Source organism: Coenobita brevimanus, chromosome 86 (genome assembly GCF_032717465.1).
Source record: "Coenobita brevimanus isolate Jiangsu-jjx chromosome 86, ASM3271746v2, whole genome shotgun sequence".
NCBI classification, from domain to species: Eukaryota; Metazoa; Arthropoda; class Malacostraca; order Decapoda; family Coenobitidae; genus Coenobita; species Coenobita brevimanus.
Window position 1 is genome coordinate 25,196,655 of NC_137039.1, and position 23,675 is coordinate 25,220,329.

Sequence of the window (23,675 nt, forward strand, 5' to 3'; positions counted from 1 at the left end):
GCAGACAACAGGCCTGATGGACTTAAACAACAGGAGCCTGAGATGCAGCAACACAATTAGAGTGCCCCTGACACAACATCCACCACACCATGCATGTTTAACAGTTGCCAGTGTTGTATTATTTCAGGCTTTGATGAAGAAATTTAAAGTCTGTCAAATGTTATATTTCTTTCAGAATGCAGCAGCAGTCATTATTGCTGGGGATGCAGGTATGCCAGGTGAAGCAGGTGAGTCAGGTGGGGCTGTGGAGGTGGAGGGGACGGCGGCGAGTGAGTCAGGGGAGGTGGAGAGGGAAGGATCCTCCACCTCCTCCTTGCTACTGCTCATATTTTCGGCAATTCCTTCATCTCTTTTTGTTTGCCTGTTTCATTCCTCATTTTGTTAGGGACCTATTTGCAGTATAACAACTTGACGTTCGCAAAATAACCGTTATTCAAATGAATTCAAAGGGAATTACAGAAACTGGGTATCTATTCTAATTTAACGTTATTGCCGACAACGTTATTGGCGAGATCTTACTGTAGACTCCTCTTGAGCACCTTCCCCATGAGCCTCTTAAGTCATGATGGGTGCGTCGTGCAGGGAGGGGGGGGTCATGTAGTCTGGGAAAATAGTGGTTTTGGGCCACTCCTTGCCTCTGTCTCATGTATTATGGGCTAGACTCGCGCAATCAAGGTTTTATGGTTATTATTTTGGTCACTCGCATACAATGCGATTTGTGTACAGTACTGTGAACCTGCGTACTGTGCGACCCCACTGCATGTATTTATATACTGTATACATATATATATATACAGAGTCCTCGAAATACGAAAGGGATAAGGACAAAAAAAAACTTTCGTAATCCGAAATTTCGTATATCGGAATGATTTTCCCCATTGAAATATACATATAAAGGGGGAGATGCGTTCCAGGACCCCAATGGACCCCCCCACTAAAACTTTACCCCTCCTATTTAGAAGTATGCAATACATGTGTACAGTACTATATTATTGTACAGACATAAAAAAATAAAACATGCAACTAATTACTGTAGTATTAGTACACTGTACTGTTAAATATAGACCTGTGCTGCAGCTGGAGATTCGTGTTGTTGATATGGTGCTAAGACCATGCAAAAGCTGCGGGTCCTTGTGGCTTGGCAGGCTGCAGAAGATTAGGAGAAGGAGGTGGCCATCTTCTTGTACATTTCCTTTTTCTTCATCACAGTCCCAACGGTTGATGGTGCAAGGCCTAAAGCTCGCCCAATCTCCGAGACTCCCTGCCCCTCCTTGTGGCATCTTATTATTTCAAATTTCCTCTCAAGAGTGATAGTACGATGCCATTTCTTCTTTGCACCTGATTCCCAGGATGCTGGAGATGATGCAGGGCACTTGGGAGGCATGGTGAAAATAAAAAAGGTGAATAACAGCAAAAAACAGCGTAACGTACAGCAAAGCTGTGAGGAGAGGACGGATGTGACTCGACTGGGAAGTGCGCGAAAATGTGTTTACCAGACAGGGGTTAGTTCGTTTTCTCACTGCAAGCGAGCGCAGCGCTGTGCAGCGCGCCCATTTTGAATTTTTCGTATTTTCTCTCGTATCGTTTTTCGTACCATCGAGACAGATACTTTCGTACTGTGGAATTTATCCTACATTTATCGCTTTCATACCATCGGAAATTTGTACTTTGAGTTTTCATATTTCAAGGACTCACTGTATGTATATATATATATATATATATATATACATACAGGTAAGCCCTTCATTCACACGAGGGTTACGTTCCCAGACCCTTCGCGTATATGGTAAATTCGCGTATATGTTCTGCCCTTCTGTGCACATAATTATGCATGTCTACTAGGTATATTATATCTGAATAATACTGTTTATGCACTACATACACCTTATAAACTAGCATACGGTATGAAAAACAACAAAAATGTAAGAAATTTAACACTGAAACCTGACAAGCACAGGCGTAGGTGGAGACACTTCAACAGTCTGGTGCACAAGCCCTCACTCCTCCCATATGCTACATTCTGCCTTCTTTATTGTCCAAACAGTTGACTCATTCACCCCAAACATACGGTTCCGAGCCAGTTCACATAAGTAGGTGGAGACACTTCAGCACAGTCTGGTGCACTAGCCCTCACTGCCTCCCGTATGCTATGTTTTGCCTTCTTTACTGTAAGAACAGTTGACTCACCCCAAACACACGGTTCCAAGACAATTCACCACGAAGTCAATTCACCATCAAAACATGGACGATTTCCTGTCATTCTATAAATATACTTATTATTGATTAATTAATACTTTAGTAACTAATTTTCAGAGGGATTTTATTACTCATATAATTAAAAAACTAGTGTACTGTACTTGCTAAATAAACTGGTATGTAAATAAATGATGGGGAATCGTCCTGACGGAGAATTGTCGCCAACATTCCTCCATTAAGTTTGTCCAACACTTTAACTTTCTGTCAGCAACATCACTTGACAAGTCCATTTTGGTGTGTTACCACATGCATCACTAACACTACGCTTAGGCCCCATGTTGGCAGACAAGGCAAGCAATCACTGGAAAGCAAAAAAATAAGCCACAAATAACGATTCGCAAGTCATGCATATTTCGACCGTCGGATTCAAACTGACTGTGTGGTGCGTGGTAGACCGACCTCCCACACACACACACACACACATGTATGCACACAGGCAGCAGGTAGGCATTTTTATATTTTATTTATTTCCCTTGTATATTAAGATTATTTATTTGAATACTATAATTTTATGTTTTAATAATTGTACGAAAAATTCGTGGATAACCGAAATCGCGTGAAAAAAGTTCGCGTGAATTAAGGGCTTACCTGTATACAGTATATTCATTCATTCATTCATTGCCAGAAGCCATGTATCCCAAACGGGGTGGCCAAGGGCTTAGAGTTACTTGTTTTACAGGGAGGGGCACTAATCCTCCACCAACCCCACTTGACATGTAGTATATATATATGTATATATATGAACATAAAACAGTGCTATGGATTCCACTTAACACTGCCTGATTTCCAGGTAAGTATATGTGGCACACAAAAATTTGCTCCAACATGGCTGGCCATAATATTTTCTAAATATTCTTTTCCATTAACTCCTTCGTACTCAGTGACGCATTTAGTATCACTAAGGTCTTTCCTCGTACATGCACAGTGATGCCTTTAGCGTCATAAAACCATTAAAAAAAGAAAAAAGTTTCGGTCAATTTGCATCAATTTTTGAGGCGTCATAGCTTGCCCGGCTCACGTCAAAAGTAATGAGTTGGCAACAACGGGTTCCGATACCCGCGACAGCACATACAAGTTTTTCAGTACCAAATGAGCTGTCAGTGGGGAAGGTTGTGCATGGTCCCTTGTCCCTTTAAATCTCCTTTATTACCCCCGTCCTGGTCGCGCGACTTATTTCACTATACCAGTAGTGCTTTTGTATAGTTTTTGGGCACTACTGTGATTAGATTAGATGTTTGCAAGAGGAAATTAGATGTTTGTGAAGTATTCGTGGCCGTTATCAGCCGCTGAGCCAACGAAGATTGTGCTACAGTTTCTATTCAACTACACTGCCTCTACCCTGCACCAAATGTGAGTATTCAACTACAAAAATAATGACAGTGAATCATGTGAATATAGCGTGCAATATCTAGTGTGCATGGAAATGGTGAAATACATGTAGGAGCTTAGGGGGAGGCTGGAAAACGCCCTACAGTCATGACACGGCATGGGTACACCGTGGTTTTTGCATTTTTCTCAAAAACTATTGGGCGTGGGCGAACACTGACTATATCATGTGATATCATGAAATTCTGCACAAGATGATGAAATAAAAACATAACACTGCCAAGAAAAGTTTTTCGCTGGAGCTCACTGAATAAAAACTCTGTTGTCTGTCGGAAAAAGGTTTTCGCTTATTACTCGAAAATCATACCACATATCAAAATGCCAACTGCCCCAATCGAAAGTTAATAAAATTCTCTTTCAAATGATTGTATAACATGTTGAGATATGTTAGTAAACATTCGAACTATGATGCTGGAAAGTGAGATGAATGTTCCCAAATGTTTATTCACAACGCCCTATTGTACGTAGTTTATTTTATTATTATTATTTTTTTGCTTATCGTGTAGAACAAACATCAATGAACAGGAATATGTAGGTTTTGTGGCAAAATAAATATGAATGGGTGATGAAAATATGCCGAGAATATACTTTTTGGAGCGTGAGGCGGGTGGCAGGGGGAGGGGAGAAAGCTGATGTGTTGTGGAATGCGAAACTTATTGAAACTTATCATGAACGAAAGGGTTAAATAAAACTGACAGGATATTATAACAAATACATCCTATGTATATCTTATACTTTATGTGAGGAAGTGTAGACAGCACTGAGATTCCATATGAATTAGATCCTGGGTGGTCTGGTCCCAGGTGAATTTTCCCTAGTAAGATGTTAAATCTGATTCACAAAAAGCTATTTTTAAGCAGTTCATACTGGCCTTAAAAAATTGCAGAAATGGAGATGTGACACAATCACATACTGGTACAACAATACAACAATACCTTCCACTAAAATGAGCTGCTTCACCGTTCAGTTTGGACATACAAACAACCTTCCTCGTATAATCTGGGTCAGCTATGCAGTAGTCTCGCCACTGGTCATTAGAATCAGGCTGATTTTCATCCTCATCTCCAATTCCACCTGTGAATTTCTTAAATCCAAAGATGACTGCATCAGTCCATGACTCACTTCCATACATCTCTAAGACTGTGGTACCACGGGGAATCTGTTAAGGTGATAAAAAATAACAACAAATTAAAATCAAAATGGATGTCATGATTCCCTCACCTGCAAGAAACTATTGTATATAAAATCCAAAAGGTACTGTCCCAAAGGAACTGCCATGACAGAATGGACTGGTTGATAGTCAAGGATAAGTTACATAAAATAATAAAATGGTTACTCATAATCATCGCGATATTATTTTTTCTCTACGATTTATAAATAGTCAATCAAAGTTGGAGATTATCGTACCTTGCGCGAAACATGCACCCTTGCTGTGACGTCACAAACCATACCAAGCCACAGCTGACTGCCACTCACAACAATGTCTGGGAATCATACTCCAGTACAGTGAGACTTCTGTGATATTCAGCTGTTATTATCATGCTAGGTGTGTAAGACTACTTGTGATGGCTCTCTTACAGATGAAGTATGCTATGTTTGTGCTTTAGTGAAGCGTTTGTTGGTTTTAGAGAGACTAGTAGTGACGGTGTACCTTGCGACAACCAGCTACCTGTAGGAGAGCTCAATTAGATTTGATAAAGTTGTCATAATGAAGTGATTCATGAACTGAATCAGTATAGGTATTGCTAGGTCCTGACTCCAGGGGCATATGGCCTTGAAACTGGGCAGTAATACACTGGGAAGATGTCGCAAAGACTGAAATCTTTCAAAGTTTTTCCTCCTAGACAGGCCTGACGGTGGACAGCTAGACCTCTGTGGAGTATCTGGTTATCTGATTTCTTGGTCTTATGTACTGGTGATGTCTGTACATGTTTTTAGTACCAGCCAGTCTGATCTGGAGAATAAAATTTTCACATCCCTACCAATGACTTACCCCAAAGTTAGGGAAGGTTCTGCTTGACAGATGACTGTTAGGGTAGGTTAAGCTGTATATGTTAGGCTATTATAATCTTTATCACCATATAGGTACATGCACACCTAATTATCTGAGATCCAGTCAAAAATTTGTGTTTAATTTGACTATTAACCTTCTCATTACCAACTGACACAGGCTGCGTCCAACCATGAGCGAGTACTTGGGACCAGTCCTGGGCACCCAAGACCACATACTGAGAGACCCCCCGTCACCACGCTATCCCGCGAACTCAATAGTTCATATACAATTTATCCTCACACCCTTATTTATGCTTCAATAATTCATAATTTTTTTTCACTGTAATCCTGAATAAATGTACTTGCATATGATGCTGTAAAAAAGATCAGGCACATATAAGTTATGCCTTAATTTTTTTTTTTAACTTAATTTTTTTAGTTTTTTCTCACAGAAATATAGTTTTTATGATAAATGTTACTGAGAAGAAGTTATAGGGATTTTATTTGGCTACATTTTGGTGTATAGAGAATTACTGTAGGTCAATTAGGGTTAATTTTAAGGAGCGCGAAAGGAAATTTTCTGACTCTAGAGCAAGGCTTGTAGCACACTGACTGGGGCAGTGGGATGACACTGGGTGCGGGGTGGGCTAAGCGTGGCACAGGAATACACGGGGACGCAAGCAGTGCTTTGTTCTTGCCCAGAAGTGGACAGAAAATCATTCCATAACCAAAAAAACAGAGGCCATTTCATTCGACGCAACTGGCATTGAATGGTAATGAGCAGTTGAAATGTGCGTAGATGCAGTCTGTGTCAACTGGTAGAGTGCTTGAAATTTGCATTGCATCTACAGTCAACCCTCTGCTATAACGGGTCTTGCTATCACTATTTAATGCTATCACGAGCACCTAAAAAGCTGCCAAAACACGTCTATCGCGGTCAAAATGCAAGCTATCTATCTATCTATCTATAGCCCGACACCCTAATCCTGCAAAGGGTGGCCGCAGACAAAACGCCTCCAAGTCACTCTGTCACCCACCATTTGACTCCCCTCCCCCCAACTCACCCCCCCCTCCCTCATATACCTCTCAACTCCATCCCTCCACCTCATCCTCGGTCTACCCCTCCCTCTCCCTCCCTCCACCTCACCCACATACACCCTCTTAGTCAGTCTTTCACTCTCCATCCTCTCCACATGTCCAAACCACCTCAGTGTATTTCTCCTAATCTTTTCAACCACATCCACATCTACCCCACAACGTTCCTTCACTTCTTCATTCGTCAACCTGTCCCTCCATGTCACTCCACATGCTCCTCTCAAGAAACTCATTTCCACTGCTCTCACTCTTGACTTGTTCCCCTCTTGCAAGGTCCACGCCTCGCTTCCATACGTCAGGGTAGGGATCACAATACCATCATGCAGAGACTTCTTAACTTCCATACTCACCTCCCTATTTCTCATCACTGCTTTCAGTGTGCCAACAACCTTCCTTCCCTGCTGTACCCTTTCACGTACTTCATCCCCCAAAGTTCCATCCTTACTCATCACACTACCCAATGCAAGCTATCACGAAAAAAGGGAAAAGAAAAAATTGAAAAAGTTTCAAAAAGCCCGCGCAAAGCGTCATCACCCAGAGTGGCGGGTTCCCGTGCTCGTCGGTTGTGACGTCACGGCACTGTGATTGGCCACGAACCGGGAAACGATCCCCTGGGACTTAACAAGCGCGACCAGTGGGTCATAGGTGTGGACAAAAGCCATTTTAAGTGCTCACACAATGGCAGACACTGCTCGGCCTCGTCCTCCTACCATTGCACAGCGTAATGCGGCAGCACCTAAAAGGGAAATTAAAAGACGAAAGAACTTAAATTATGTGCAGAAACTCGAGATAGTGAAGTTAATAGACAAGGGAGAAACAATAGTCAGTGTGGGAAAGATTTTCGGGATAAATGAATAGACAGTGTGTGGTATTTACTGACAGCGTGACCATATCAAGGCCCATATGAAACTTGCCCCATCAGAAGCAGGTGCTCAGGCTATGCGAAGTGGAAATCAACTGCTCCTCAAGACTGAACAACTGCTACACCGATATCTGGAGAGGCAGGCGAAGTGGAACTTAGCAGATGATACACGTGAAATTACGGAGACTGCCAAGGAAATACAGGTCTCCCTCACTATTCGATTCCTCACTATTCGATATTTCGCTTATACGATCGATATTTATTGATACCAATCCCTCATTAATCGATTGAGAACGCTCGATTATCCGATCGCTTAAATAAAAGTAAATGTACGCATCGTAAACAAACGCATCGCATCACGCGCTTGTTTTTCTGGCTGAGCGATCGTACCCAAGCCCGCTCATTCTCGCGCTCATTCCCGCCTTGTCCCGTCTAGGCTAAGCTCTGATGCCGCATTTTTTCCATCCACTTCTGCCACTGTGTCATTATCCATCACTGACATCCAGGATTCATCAAGCCCTGCCACTGCTGACGATGAGGAGCAAGTTTTCTTCCAGTGATTTAATGAAGACTAAAGAGTCTCTGAGTTGAGAGTGTACCGCAGCCATGAAAGGTACGTTACGTGCAGGACTTAGCCTAGCGCGTTTGTGATTTTGATTTTTCTGATCTTTCCAGTGGATATAGGCCTCCTGGGGAAACCACTGTATAAAAAAAAATAACGCGTCTATTACACTACCTCCTTGGGTGACGTGGAAAAGTGTTCTCCATCTCTTTATTGGTAAATATTAATGTAGCGGTCCGCATTAAATTAAATCCTATTAAACCTTAAGTTCGTTATTCGATCGTTCACTATTTGATCTAGTTTTCAGGAACGTAACCCAATTGAATAGTGAGGGAGACCTGTATATGTGTCTGTGGCTCGTAAGATGTGTGTTGAACAACCACCAGTGTTTCTAGCATCGAAAGGGTGGGTAGACAAGTTTATGTCACGGCATAAAGTGAAAAGTGTGAAAATATCAGGTGAAGCAGCAAGTGGGGACACGAGTGCTGCACGTGATTACCCAGAATCGCTAAGGAAAATTATCCAGGAAGATATGTACACTCCCGATCAGATTTTTAATATGGATGAAATTAATTTTTACTGGAAAACAATGCCTCGCCAAACATTCATCACTGCCAAGTCAGAAAAAGTTCATGGTAGGAAAGCCATAATGGAGCGATTCACCCTTCTGCTCGCTATGAATGCGTCAGGAACATGCCTCCTGAAATCTATAGTTGTGCATTGTGCGAAAAGACCCAGGGCCTACAGAGGATACAACATGGACAAATTAAATGTGCACTGGATGACATCAACAAAGGGGTATATGTCTGCCAAGCTTTCCAGTGACTGGTTAAAAGATTTGTTCATTTCCCAGGTGGAAAATTATTGCAAGGAAAACAACGTAAGGTTCAACATTCTCCTGCTTCTTGACAATGCCCCTGGACATTCACCACTTCTAAGGGACGTGCATCCTAATGTAAGGGTCGAGTTTCTGCCACCAAACACAACTGCCTTGATTCAGCTCCTCGACCAGGAGGTCACATCAGTTGTGAAGGCCTCCTATTCTGCAAGGCAGTTTAGGCAGATGTGGCAGGCAACACAAGACACTGCCCTTATCCAGCAGTTGCTTGATAGTGAAGATGAAGATGAGGCCATGATTCAAGGGGATAATGTGTCGAAACAAAAAGTGATTCGTTATTGGAAAAAATTACAGTGTGAAACAGGGACTTGATGGTAGACTGCTGGAACAATGTTACTCCTGCCACTATTCACCATGCCTGGCGTAACATTTTGGAGGGTCTGCCCGGGGACCGTCACGTGGTGGTACCTGGTAACCCACAGACAGTTGAGGCAGAGGTTGAGGCAGCGGCGGCAGAGGCAAGGCAAATTCCCGGAGCTGGCTTTGCTGATACTACTGGCCAAGATATTCGGGAAATGATACAGCCTCCTCCAGTTACTGCCGATGAAATAATTGAAGAAGATGAGGAGACACAGGAACAGGATATTGCTTGAGAGGATGAGGAGGTTGTTTACTGTATATATTTGTATTTATTCATTTTATTTTTATTTATTCTTTTATTTATTTTTATCTATTTATTTATTTATTTTATTTATCTCTAACGTCCGTAATTCACTCCTTCCTTTCTCAAACTTAGCATCATGGGGGGGGGGGGGAAGGATTATCCATGGCGGACATCACGAAGATGATAGACTTGGATTACCAGCTTTGCCACCTCCTAGAGCAAGATTCAACAGTCAACAGTGAAGTAAGGTGCTCCCATATTAGCCTGGAACTTGCAGGTTATGAAGAACGGTATCACGCGCACGTCAACTCCCTGCGCCAGCTTCAGATCACCGATTTCTTACGGTGTCGCAACGAGGCACAGCCAGCCCCACAACCAGAACCTGAACCAACGCCAGGACCATCCCGCCAGCCCTCTGTCTTAGACGAGCCCTGTGATTTTGAGGACTTCTCTAGTGCTACAGCTGATGAAATTCTTGATGAAATAGAGGAGCATAGGGCTGGTAAATGAGACTCCAGCCAAGCCTCAGAGCCTACCCAACCACGTAAGTCTGACAGCTGTCCTCGTCTCCAATAAAATTAATAAAATTGTGAAATACTGTACAGTAAGTGTTTGTTTCTCCTTGGATCGTGATTCTTTTTTTGATGTTTGTTTAAATGTTAGTGTTTCTTATTACTGTTCGAAAACTTGGTAAAAAAACAAAAAAGTGGCAAAAATAGGTCAAATATGTGGTCAACTTGGGGGTCCAGGCACCAATTATAATTACCATAGGTTTTTCAGTTCTGCTATAGTGAATTCTGCTATGACGGTATAACTTAGGCATCAATTAGGCGTGATAGCAGAGGGCTGACTGTACAAACATGAAAGCGTTAATAAATATTAAGGATTCAGCAAAAATTTGCTGAAATTAACAGAAGTGTTTCACCTCTAGCATGTCAACTCGCCTTGACAGACTTCGGTTTTGTGTAAATACTGATTTACAATGCAAATACATTTATTTGTGCTTTAAATTAACATTTTGCATATTGGAACTCTGTCAATGCATGCTGACGATCTGAAGGGTAAATATCTGATAATTTTGGCACATTTTAGCCCTACAACCTGATTTTTTTATCAATAGTCATAATAGGCACGATCTGGCCGGATTTCAGTGTGCATGAACCTACTTTGTGATAAAAATAACAATATTTTCCATTTAAAAGTGCCGATTTGGTAAATGGCCACCGATTTGGTATTTTCTAGCACCACCTTGCAACAGCAGGAGTTGCCTTTTTGTGATGGGGTACTCCCAAAGCGCTGCTCGCCAACACAGCTTCTGGTTTTCACGTCTCTTGGAACAGAAATGAATCTATTTTCCGCTGTGAGTCTACATGTGTTCATGCACAGTGGAACAAAGAACCGATGGTGGTTATTTGCTGACTTGGCCATGATGAAGCAAAGCTTGGCTAAACAGCAGAACCACAATCACACAACTTAGCTGGAGATCACAGTCTTCTTTCTGTCTCCGGGCTTGGCGGGTTTATGGCGTCAGGGCCATTTGAGACTCACTCTGCCATCAACCTCTATTTGTGTAACTTTGAAGGCTTATATCTCCAAATTTTTACTTTGGTTTGTCTATTTAACTATATCATATGATAATTCAGCACATATATCATACAAATAAACTGTTTACTTGGGGAAAAAAAAGAAAACATCAACCAGTCCATTATCTCCCAAATCGCTTTGTGTTTATGTATGCAATACATATCTCTCACACAACTGAATAATGAAGAATTTCTGTTGCAGATTTCATATTCACATTGGAACACAATCAGTTATGTGAAAGCGTATCTCCTGACAACAAGCAACTGTTAGCCGTCCCATCCTTTCGACACCCCTTTTCCTGGAGATGTGGGACTATGGTATATTATGAGGTGTGTTGTGTTAATATGTTGAAGGAGCTGGGTGACTGGTGGAGGAAAGAAAAAAAAAAAATTACAGTAGAAGCTAGTTAATGGTTTGATAGTCTGTGCAAAACAATGAAACTGAAGTTATTAACCCCTCCGTGGCCGTTGGCATGGAATGGCGTTTAGCCGATAAATGGCCACAGGCGTCATTTGAGTGCGATCTATAAAAAATGGCAAAAATTTTTGGGAAGTAATCAAATGTTCTGAATGTCTTCAGACTGACCTACACTACATCCCCATACATCCCATCAAGCAGTTCAGAGCCTTCTGCTGTGATGAGTGGATTTTCAATTTTTTTGCTCATGGCCATGCCTAAACAAGCACAACTACACCCATTATCTCAACCCAGACAAAAAATAACATCTTTGTCCTTCTTTGTGAAACACACACAACCACCCTATTGACAATTATGAATAAATACAGGCATAAACAAAAAATGACACGATAATAAAAGAAAAATACATTGTTGTCTTGGTATCTTAACCTATTTGCTCAGGTTTGTTGTCCTGGTTTGGATCATTCGATGCAGTGCAACTTGTAGAAAATTATGAAAACTTTTGGGAAGTGAACGAACATCTGGGGCATGAACTTCATGCTCTTACACCTTATTTGTCAGTTCTCCACCTACTGCCGTGATGAGTGGATGTATGATTTTTTTGTCTGTGGCCATGCCTAAACACACATAGTTATACCCATTATCTCAACCCAGACAGAAAATATCATCTTTCTCCTTCTTTGCAAAACACACACAACCACCCTGTTGATGATTATGAATAAACACAGGCATAAACAAGAAAGACATGATAATAAGAGAAAAATACATTTTTGTCTTGGTATCTTTACCTATTTGCTCAGGTTTGTTGTACTAGTTTGGATCATTCGATGCAATGCAACTTGTAGAAAACTGTGAAAACTTTTGGAAAGTGAACGAACATCTGGGACATGAGACTGACCTTCACTTCATGCTCTCACACCTCATTTGTCAGTTTATCACCTGCTGCCGTGATGAGTGGATGTACGATTTTTTCACTCATGGCCATGCCTAAACACACATAGTTATACCCATTATCTCGACCCGGACAGAAAATACCATCTTTCTTCTCCCTTGTGAAACACACACAACCACCCTGTTTATGATTATAAGTAAATACAGGTATAAACAAAAAAGACATGAAAATAAAAGAAAAATTAATTTTTGTTTGGTATCTTTACATACTTGCTCAGGTTTGTTGTACTGTTTTGAAACATTTCACATTTTCTTAGTCTTTTACAAGCATAACAGGAAAGTTTTCCATTTTCACGTGATGCTTTTGTGTGAGGAAAGGCCTCCCTTCCCTTCCTGCTTATCAGCTCGTGTGAGGTGCACAGGGCAGGTCGTCTCGCATTTCAACCCTCACTGTACACCTTGTACACTCAAGGGATGACGTTTATCTCACTTAGGTCTGACAACAGAAACTCTCGCCTCCCTTTTCCAACAAATTCCACCACCCAGACTACAAAAATAAGTTGATACTACCATTAACACAATAAACACCAAAAAATGCAAAATAAATTCATAATATAATTTTTAAAATTCAAACCTTGCATATTATGTACTGAAAAACTTCAAAATATGCATATCTAGTTATTTCACATCTTTTCAGCACCAGTAACAATGTTTTTTGGTTAAAAAAATAAGTACAATGTTACATCACTGCAATACCTACGTGTGACTATACCTCATACCAAAGAATCTGGACAGGCATGTATGGCAACACTGTTCCTGCCGAGATTCTGATTGGGTGGAGATGTTTGTTCGATTTCGTTGTTGCTTAAACCGATACTTTCTTTATTATCGGATATGATACTGAGTTTATCGAAAATACAATCGTCAAAAGCAATAGGAAATCCGTTATATACAGCACATAACAACAATGAAATTTGCGTAGGAAGATGGAAATATGAGTCAACAAAGTATTATAACAGTCCAAGTCAAGGTCAGCATTCGAACAATTCCTTTAAATCTCCGACACTCGATAATATAACAGAAAATTAAGGAAACCTGCTTAATCTAAGCGTTGGTGTAACACACATTTAAATTTTAAGATCAGTCCGCACCCTTAAGTCGTGCCACAACTCTGAATAATTACAAATTCCAATGAAAAGACGAGTTGTGCGGGAATGGAGGTTTGAAAAAATTGCAAAAATCAAAGTAGGCTAAAGGAAAACTATTTCATTATATCTCCTCTATTATCACAGTATGGGCTGATCTTAAAATTTAAATGTTTGTTACACCAACTCATAGATTAAGCAGGTTTCCTTAATTTTCTGTTATATTATGGAGTGTCGGAGATTTAAACGAATTGTTCGAATGCTGACCTTGACTTGGACTGTTATAATACTTTGTTGACTCATATTTCTATCTTCCTACGCAAATTTCATTGTTGTTAAGTATATAACGGATTTCCTATTGCTTTTGATGATTGTATTTTCGATAAACTCAGTATCATATCTGATAATAAAAAGAGTATCAGTTTCAGCAACAACGAAATCGAACAAACATCTCCACCCAATCAGAATCTCGGCAGGAACAGTGTTGCCATACATGCCTGGCCAGATTAATTGGTATGAGGTATAGTATCAGCTGCCTAAATTTACATAACTTCCACATTCAATTGCATGCCACAGGATGGGTCTAGGAAGCTGAAATTTGCACTGCCAGGTGCATCAGAACTTCCTCTTCAATATGGAGGAAAAAAAAAAAATTGATTTTCAAAACTTCAAATAATGGTTGTGGGGTCGGCCTGTGGGGCCCGACAAATTCCACGTGGTCGGCCACAGAGGGGTTAGCTGTCAGGTAGTAGCAAATTAAAGCAGATGATGTCACTGATTAAGAATCACAGCAGGGGAGAAGACTTAGCCAAGTTGTAGAATATTATGGTGAACAAGATGCTGGAGGAAGTGATATTTTCAATACAATCATCCCTTAACAACCGCGAGGGTTAGGTAACAGAGATACCCGCAAATGTTAAAAATACGCGGATATCAGCTGCCCCCCTTAAAAACACCTCTGGACCCCCCATTTCCTTATAAAACCAAAGAAAAACCCTATATGCATGTTTACAAGCGCTTTATTTAATACAAGAACACTAAACAACTACTTTAATTAATACAAGAACACTAAACAACTACTTTATTTAATACAAGAACACTAAACAACTACTTTATTTAATACAAGAACACTAAAAGTTAAAAATAATGAACAGTGTACTCCTGCATGGCCTCTTCTGACTACTGTGATCATCCCAGCTCCCTCCAAAAGGAAGAGTGTTACAGTATATGTCATCCACTGGATAATGCCATTACTGTACTAAAACAGCCACGAACTGTGCCTGGGATAATGTTACAGTGTCAGCAGAGTTCAACGATATATATATTTTTTTCTGTAGCCATCTGTGGATATTCAAAACCGTGTATGTTAAAACCGCAGACGCTAAGGGATGACTGTACCTTGCATGTGTTTGACATTCCCTAACGCTATGATATATTAACAGAAAAGTACCAATATGGACTGCGAGATAACAGTGAAAACATGGAAGGAAGACTGATTTCCTAGGAGGTAAAAAGGATACTGTGTTATACATTATTTACATCAAAGTGGGTAAAGCAGCTCAAGGATAGAAAGGGGTGTGTAGTGGAAGTGCATATGGTATGAAGAATGCAGAAAGAGAAAGGATACTTGAATTTGGGGAAGCAATGAACATGACTGTGTGCACCATGGATTTTAGGAAAACAAAGAGTATGCTGATTACATATGGAAGTGCATATGGTATGAAGAATGCAGAAAGAGAAAGGATACTTGAATTTGGGGAAGCAATGAACATGACTGTGTGCACCATGGATTTTAGGAAAACAGAGAGTATGCTGATTACATATGAGTCTGGGGGTAACAGTAGACAGTTTGACTATTTCTTGGTCAGATGGGCTGATAGGAGGTTGGTGAAGAATGTTTAAGTTATAAGGACATGTGGCATGCTGCTTAACCCATACCAACTGGACGTCAGTTTGGACCAACACAAAATAGGTTGAGAGACATTGTCAGGTGTCGGTCGGAACTGCAATTGTTTTCGCGCCATGGTTTGAAGTGGCCGCCATTTGATCTCGTTACCACAGGGTCAGGACAGACTCCTGTCACCCGAGGCAAGCATACCTTAGTCATCTCTAAGATGTGGCCAGGTGTAGGATGATGTTTTTTACACCTCTCGTCCAACTCTGTTCCCACCTCACATGGACCCCTTGCCTCATCCACCCCTGCCATGCCTCTTTCCATGGATACTAGGAAAGGACTCAATGATAGAGCCACAGTGCGAGCCTTGGAGGCAACTGTGCCTAGTTTATCAAGTAATGGAAAAGTTATCATGTTGAGACTGAATCCAAAGTCCCAGCCACGTGCACTCGCGAGAATACATCCTGCTTCAAGCGCCAATAGTTAATAATCTTTTCCATGTTGTTACTCATCGATGCAACCACCTGTTGCATCCCCAGACCTGGGGATGCTTTTATGCACAAGAAGAAGAGTTGGTGAGAAATATGGTCTTTAATTTATTTCCCTAACTGCTATACTTTCTGAGATACAGTCACTACTCGTTTTACGATGGGGTTACGTCAGGTTATACCTTATCATATACTGTACTGATTTTATCGTAAATCGGGAGACTGAAACACATTATAAAAGGGGGGTTACGTCAACTCAACTTCCCAAAGTCACCTAACCAAGACTGAGCCATAAATGAAAACCCACCTTCAGTCCTTCCTGTGTTGGTCCAAGTCGTCCCCCCCGAGGCTGGGGGACAGCCTGTGCTTACAGGCACTAGTGGTCAGCCTCTGAGTCAGACAGGAACACGTTAGGGGGAGGGGAATCCAGCTGAGTGCTGACTGGTGAGGTTGGTGAGGCAGTCGAGCAGCTGGTGGATGGTCTGGGAGAGATGGTGGTGGTGGGTCTAGTGGCAGCTGGCTTGAAGAAGGCAGTGATGCTGGTCTGTGAGGCTTGCCTCCGACGTCAGTCATGGAGCTCACAATACACCTGTAATGCCTGATTGACCTGGTAAAGGGGGTGGGAAGTCCTGGTGGAAATTGGGTCACGTACTCCCATTTGATCCATAAACTCGTCAATGCCATTAATGAACTGTGCGAGGAAGGTGACTGACAGTTCACGCCATGGCTGTACCTCTGGTTCATGCTCTGTTTCATGTGCCCTCTGTTCTTGAATTTGGAGGAGCTCCTCATTTGACAGTTCTTCTGAGTGGCTCTGTAGCAGTTCCTTGACGTCTTCCTCATCAACCTCATGAACGCCTGCCCTATGAGACAGGGACAGAATTTGCCCACAGATATCCTCAACAGATGAAGCTGGAGTGTGAGAGGAAAAGCCAGGGAAGGAGTGCGCACACTCTGGCCAGACTTTTTTCCAAGCCGAGTTGAGTGTCTGTGGCATCACCTTCCAAGCCAGCATGATGTTGTCGATGGCTGCCTTGATGTATCCTTCCCAAAAACCCCTCACCGTCACCTCGGCGTCTGTATCTATGGCCCGCACCAATTGCTCCATGGTGAGGCGGACATAACGTGCCTTAACCCTTAGCCGTCGGGGGTTCCCGGCTGCAGCGCACTCCTCCCTACGGGCGATTTCCGAGATTTTGGAAAAAATACCCTTACTTCAAACTCTTATATCTGACAAACTATAATAGCTAGTGAATCAAATGAAAGTTCATAAGACTCACCAACTCTTCCTCTTTCCAATGAAGGTATCCCAAGGTCTCTAGATGGTCCTGTCAATGAGTAAGGATGAGTTGAAGACGAGTGGTTTTTCATTTTTTGGCGCGTGGCTCCGAGTGCACGACACTGGCCATGGCCTTGGCCTGACCGGCTAGCATTGGCAGCACCGAATGGAGTGGTGATTGTAACACTCTCCGTGCGTCCTTGGAATGCAAAAGATTCCACTCGTTTTTTCTACTCTTCCTTACTCACCGCCGGTTCATGTGGCTCACCCAAGGATTTACCACCCACACCACCACGTCACTATGCCTTGTAGGTGTGTGGGAAAGGAAATATCTCGTCGTTTTTCTGTACTCACTTCTTCCGTACATAATCACATTTCTCCTTTACTAAGACACTTAGAACTGCACGTTCTATCACGATTACGGGTAACTGCATTTTGACAAGTAAATGCTGTTGCTCTTTCATGCATGATTGTAGAGTATGAGGTAATTATTTGTACTGTACATCAGACTGCTTTGTACTAATCAGGGTTACAGTGAAAATCATATAAATGTTTTACACAACTAAACTTCACATCACAGATACACTGATGCTCATATTTGGCACAATCCCCCTGAGTACTGAGTGAAATAATTTAGGTATAGCGAAGCAGGTATTGCTCATTGTGGCCTGCTCACAAGTGGTTTTCTTTCAGGTAAAAGGTAGGCAAACTCAAGGTATATCCAATAATTTTCTAACCAATATCCAATAAACAGTATCAACTCCTGCACTGCACTTACTATAAATCACTTATATGCACTTGCAGAACTTATAAAAGACTTACATCTTAGCACTTTCTATAATTCACTTATAATATCACACATTTCACTCATTTATGAAAATACACAAACTTCTGCACTGCTGTACACTATTTACACTTCCCGACATACCTGCTCAGTACTCATAACCACTCCTGAAGGGCCTGCTTGTGGATATTCTGCCCTTGAAGTGGTAGGCTGAGGTGTGGGAGAGAGCTGAAGGAAGTATGATACGTCGGCAAGCAGGCGGCGAGAGTGTGGGGGAAACGGCTCTGCGGCGTTTTTTTCCGCTGATGACCGCCAGGTCCGCGGTCACTTTCCTGATGTTCTGGGTCATCTTGCGCCTCCTCATCACCGAAATCATCACTCTCGTAGACTGTCCCTTCCTCCTGGAGAAGTCGGAGAGCCCTCTCTGGCGTCAGAGGGCGAGTAGGGGTTGGAGGGTGAGAAAGCTCGCTCTCCACGTGGTAGCATTTTTTCTCCTCAGAGGACGTACTCTTGCTGACTGTACGAGAAGAGACAGTATCATCAAAGGCACATCCTATGGCACTATCACTAGGCCCTTTACCTGGCACTAAGGGCTGAACTTTCGCGGGGGTTGATGAAGCAATCGGCCCTTCATGCGGTGGGACAGAATCGGACGATGTCAAGGAAGATGACATGGCTCCTCTCGCTACCACTGCCGAGTACAAACTGAACCGCGCAACCGCAGGGTACCTGGGGGTCCTACCTACCCTGTAGGTATCACAGAAAATAGTCTCGCACTCAAACAGTGGCGGGAAGGTGAGTGCGGTATATCAAGTCAACCAGCGGCCCTTCGCACCCTGAATCCTGTCGTGTATACACGTCAGCCGGCGGATAGGGGTTAAAGGCAGCAATGACATCCTGATCCATTGGTTGTAGGACAGAGGTGGTGTTTGGCGGTAAAAACATCACTTCGATGTTGTCCGGCCATTCCTGCATGACTGGAGGGTGGCTGGGGGCATCGTCCACCAACAGAAGGAACCAATTGTCCATGTTGCAATGGGAGGCATACTCCTTCAGCGCGCCCGACAGATAGCCAGAGACGTAGTTCTGGCAGAGGCTGATGGTAAGCCAGGTTTTTGGGTTGGCTTTCCAAATAACCCCTAGCTTTTTCTTGACAAACCCAGCGAAGGCCCTTGGGTTCTCCCACTGATACACCATCAGGGGCTTCAGCTTTAGGTCTCCCTCGGCGTTAGCCCCAAACAGACTCCTTGAAACCAGGCGCCTTCTTCTCCTCTTGAAAGATATAGGTCTTCTTCGACATCCTTTTCCAAAATAGCCAGGTTTAGTCAAAGTTAATCACCTGTTTGGGGCTATAGCCCCCTCTGGTGATTCACTGTTACAGCAGGGCAGGGAAACTGGAAGTGGCCTCAATGTTTGCCCTTGCTCCCTCGCTGTGCAGGGTCAGTCCCTTAAGGCCAGCCCGGTTCTTGAAGCGGACAAACCACCCGGGACTGGCCTTAAAATCATCCTTTGGCTTCTCCACAGCCTTCTCCCTCACTGTCTCCCACAGTGAAAGGGCCTTGATGGCGATGATGGACATTGAGAGAGGCGCCTTTCGTCAGGTCTTGTCCTCCACCCACAGCTGCAGGAGGCGCTCCATCTCCTCCATACGGGGTTCCCTGACCTTGGTGATCCTCTTGGCCCCCACTGTGGAAGAAGTCTCACTTGCTGCAAGTACAGCCGCCGTATTCTTCAGGACAGTTGAGACAGTCGACTGGGGGAGCTTGAGGGAATTGACAATCTTGCTGGGGCCTTGGCCATTCCTGTTCCTCCTAACAATGTCCAACTTAACATCTAGGGAGAGTGAACGCCTCGTCCTCTTAGACAGGCAATCATTGCCCTCACTCGAACGACGCTTCTTACCACCTCCCATAGCACTGTGGCACCCACCTGCACCACCTGTAACACTGTGGTGCTCACCTGCACCATCCGTAGCATCAACCTTAGCACTGGGGCCCATACCTGCACCACCCTTAGCACTGGGGCCCATACCTGCACCAACCTTAGCACTGGGGTCCAAACCTGCACCACCCTTAGCATTGGGGCCCATACCTGCACCACCCTTAGCACTGGGGCCCATACCTGCACCAACCTTAGCACTGGAGCCCATACCTGCACCAACCATAGCACTGGGGCCTACACTGACACTGACCTTACCACTGGGCACACAAATCCAGTATTGTACAATAATTCATCAAAAGAAGCACTATCACACCACTACAGGCAGAGTTACTCTAGTACAGTAAATCGTTGCAACAACACAATACAGTAATCACACTTGCATAAAGTTGGCCTGGTGCTACACGATGTCTACTGTAGTATGATTTTGAAAAGACAGGGCTTTGAAGGGGTGGCGGGACCTGAACCACAACAATGTGCTGCACGCTGGGGCCGCCATCTTGCCTGAGACAAGCGATGGTCATCTTGCGTGTGCCTGGCGCTTTCCAATGGAAAAATCGTTATAGCGAGAAAGTTATCATAAATCGGATTTTGGGATGGAGCATTTCCATCATCATTGTTGCGAATTATCGTAAACTGAATCACTGTAAAACGAGTAATGACTGTATTATGGTTTGAAAACAAGCAATTTTGAGATAAGTGCCCATACTGTGTGGATGACTGTGGTTAAAATAGCCAGGCATCGAGGGGTTGAGGAGCAGGTGGTGAAGATGACAACCTATGCACCCAGGAGGAAAACATGGGAGCAGAAAAAACAATCAGTAAAGGATGCCTTCTATAGTGAAATGATCAGAGTGGTAGCTGAACAGCGATCTTTTGACAGAAGTGTAATAGAGCAGTATACAGCTCTCAAGAACAGTCTCTTGGGAGTTACTGATTCAGTGAGTGGATGGACAAGGGGCTCTCCACGACATGAGTTAACATAGTAGTGGAATGAGGGTGTAGAATCAGCATTTATGGAAAAAAGAAGACATTTCTAGGAATGGAAAAGGGGTGTTAACAGAGAGGAATATCTGACTGCCAAGTATAAGGCTAGAAAGGAGGTATCCAGGGCAAAATCTAAGTTTGAGATACTTTTACTAGATACCCTAAATAGTGCCAAAAGAATGTGATATTTATGTTGGCAAATCAGATGAAGAGCGAAAACAGGGATATCGTAGGTGAGCAGTGAGTGAACAATGATGAAGGGGAGGTAGTGGTGGACAGTGAGGATATTAAAGATGCCTAGAGAAAGCATTACAACCAGCAACTAAATGAGAAGTCTGACTAGAACAGGGAAGGTTTGGAGTCAGCAAATCCAGTGTTTGGGCTTGGACATTGATGCTGCTACTGTGAGCAAGGCAATAGGCAGGATGAAGTTGGGGAAGGTGGCAGGTGCTGTTGGCTGCTGAAATGTCAAAGGCGTCAACAGATACTGGAGTGAGTTTAGTTACTGATTTGATAAATCTGATTATATATGTGTGTTGTTCCAGATGATTGGCTGAAGAAAGTGACTGTAAATGTGTGTAAGGGGAAGGGTGATGCCCTGGACAGAGGAAATTATAATGGCATAAAACTTTTGGACTTGATAAGGAAGATAATGGAGAGAGTCCTGGAATGAATGATAATGGTTACAGTAAATACTGATGAGATGCAGTTTGGGTTTATGCTAGACAAAGGGACCGCTGATACCATTTTCACTGTCTAACATCTTCATGAAAAATATATAGGAAAGAAAAGGGAGCTGTACAGTATTTTGTTCTTGTTGATTTGGAGATGGCCTTTGACAAGAGTCCCTAGGGATGAGGTGATGTGGGCAATGAGAAAGCTTGGGATCGAGGAGTGGCTGGTAAGAATGGTTATGAATATGTGTGGGTGCTTGCACCCAGGTGAAAGTAAATGAAGATTTGGGTGACGAGTTTTCCATGAATGATGGCGTGCATCAGGAGCAAGTCTTGAGCCCTTTATTTTTTTGTCATGGTGCTTGAAGCCCTCTGACTTCAGAAATGGACTCTCATGGAAGATGTTATATGCTGATGATTTAGTGTTACTTGCAGAGAATGAAAGGGAGGTGAAGGAAAGATTTCAGAAGTGGAGAGTAGAATGTGGCACAAAGGTTTGAGAGTAAATGCAAACAAAACAAAAGTGATGATATCCAGGGCCGGTGGTGGTACTGTTAAAGCCAGGGTTGGCAAAAAAAATTTTTTTTTTTTTTTTTTTTTTTTTTTTTTTTTTTTAAACCAATCTGCACGTTCTTCTTTTAATAAAACCCAGGATTTTTAAAAGCCTTGAAATTCTTATCATCATCATCATCATCATCATCATTACCCAGATCTCCTTTCCCACCCACGGGCAGGGTGAGGAATAGTAATGTCCAGAAAGCCTAAGTTTCCCCAGTCCAATGGTTCACGCTTCCATTCACTCATCATTCATGTCCCTGCAATCCTGGCTCCATCTCATACATTAAGAACTTTCACCACATTCTGTAGCTTCACATAAACGTATCCGACTGAATCAATCTGAATGCTGTCACGCAAAAAAAAGAAAAAGGGGTGCCAAAATCCTGATACTTCTTCTCACAACAGTCATCCAGCCGGCTCAATCTCTTGTCAGTCCCCAAGCCTCACCAACTTCCATACCTCTCTTCCTCAAACACTCATCCACTATATCCCTCCACTTTCTCCTTGGCCTACCTCGCCTTCTCTCTCCTTCAAATTCGCTCAGATATACTTTTTAGGATGGGACTGGAGTGTATTGGTGTGATGAGGAGAGGTAGATTGAGATGGTTTGGACATGTGGAGAGGATGGGGGATGATAACTGGGTGAGGAAGGTGAGAAGTGTTAATATTGGGGGTGGGGTTATGAGGGGTAGACTGAGAAAGACATGGGGCGAGGTCATTAAGTGTGACCTCAGGGTTAAGGGACTGAACAGAGAGGCTGCAATGGATCGTGCAGCATGGACAGCCGCCATTAGGTGACCAAGGCCGACACATGCAAGCATGTTGGAGCCTTAACCCTTTAACCGCGGGTGTCATTCCAGAATGACATCGACAAAACTGGACCAAACCGCGGGTGTCATTCTGGAATGTTCGTGAATATTTTGAACACCGCACGTTTTTCCTGTGCGCAAATTGTCTCACGCAAGAGTAGCTGTCGAGTTCTTTCACGCCAGCCATCCCACACCTCCCTCCTCCCACCCCGAGGGGGCCTCCCCCACCCCTGCCCTGACACGCATCAGTCAGTATCTGTCCAGCTCTGTGCGTGATAATGGCGCTCCGACCCAAGTCATCGTCGCTCGCTTCCTCCTCGGAAATTATTAGTGCTAGTGTGCCTTCGACCTCTACACCGAGGAAGGAACTGCCGATGGCGAGGCAGAAGGGGTTGAGCACCCCAGAAATTAGGACAGAGCTGGATAAAACTGTAAGAACAACTCTGGATTGTGGCAGTGGGAGTGATACACTTACAGCAAGTAGTAGTGACGATTTTGCAGTGATTGGTGGTGAACCGTTTAGCACTGACAGTGACAGTGATGAAAGTGAACATGTTTCCCCCCCACCGCCC

The 23,675-nt window shown here is 43.1% G+C and overlaps 1 protein-coding gene across 1 annotated transcript in view; it reads right to left on the reverse strand.

Annotated features, from left to right (window-relative positions):
- Positions 1–23,675, reverse strand: part of LOC145410739 (uncharacterized) — a 256,684-nt gene that overhangs the window by 135,286 nt on the left and 97,723 nt on the right. Inside the window, exon 4 of the mRNA XM_080280844.1 lies at positions 4,578–4,801. Within this exon, the coding sequence (XP_080136970.1) occupies positions 4,578–4,801 (224 nt within the window). The remainder of the gene's footprint in view (positions 1–4,577; positions 4,802–23,675) is intronic.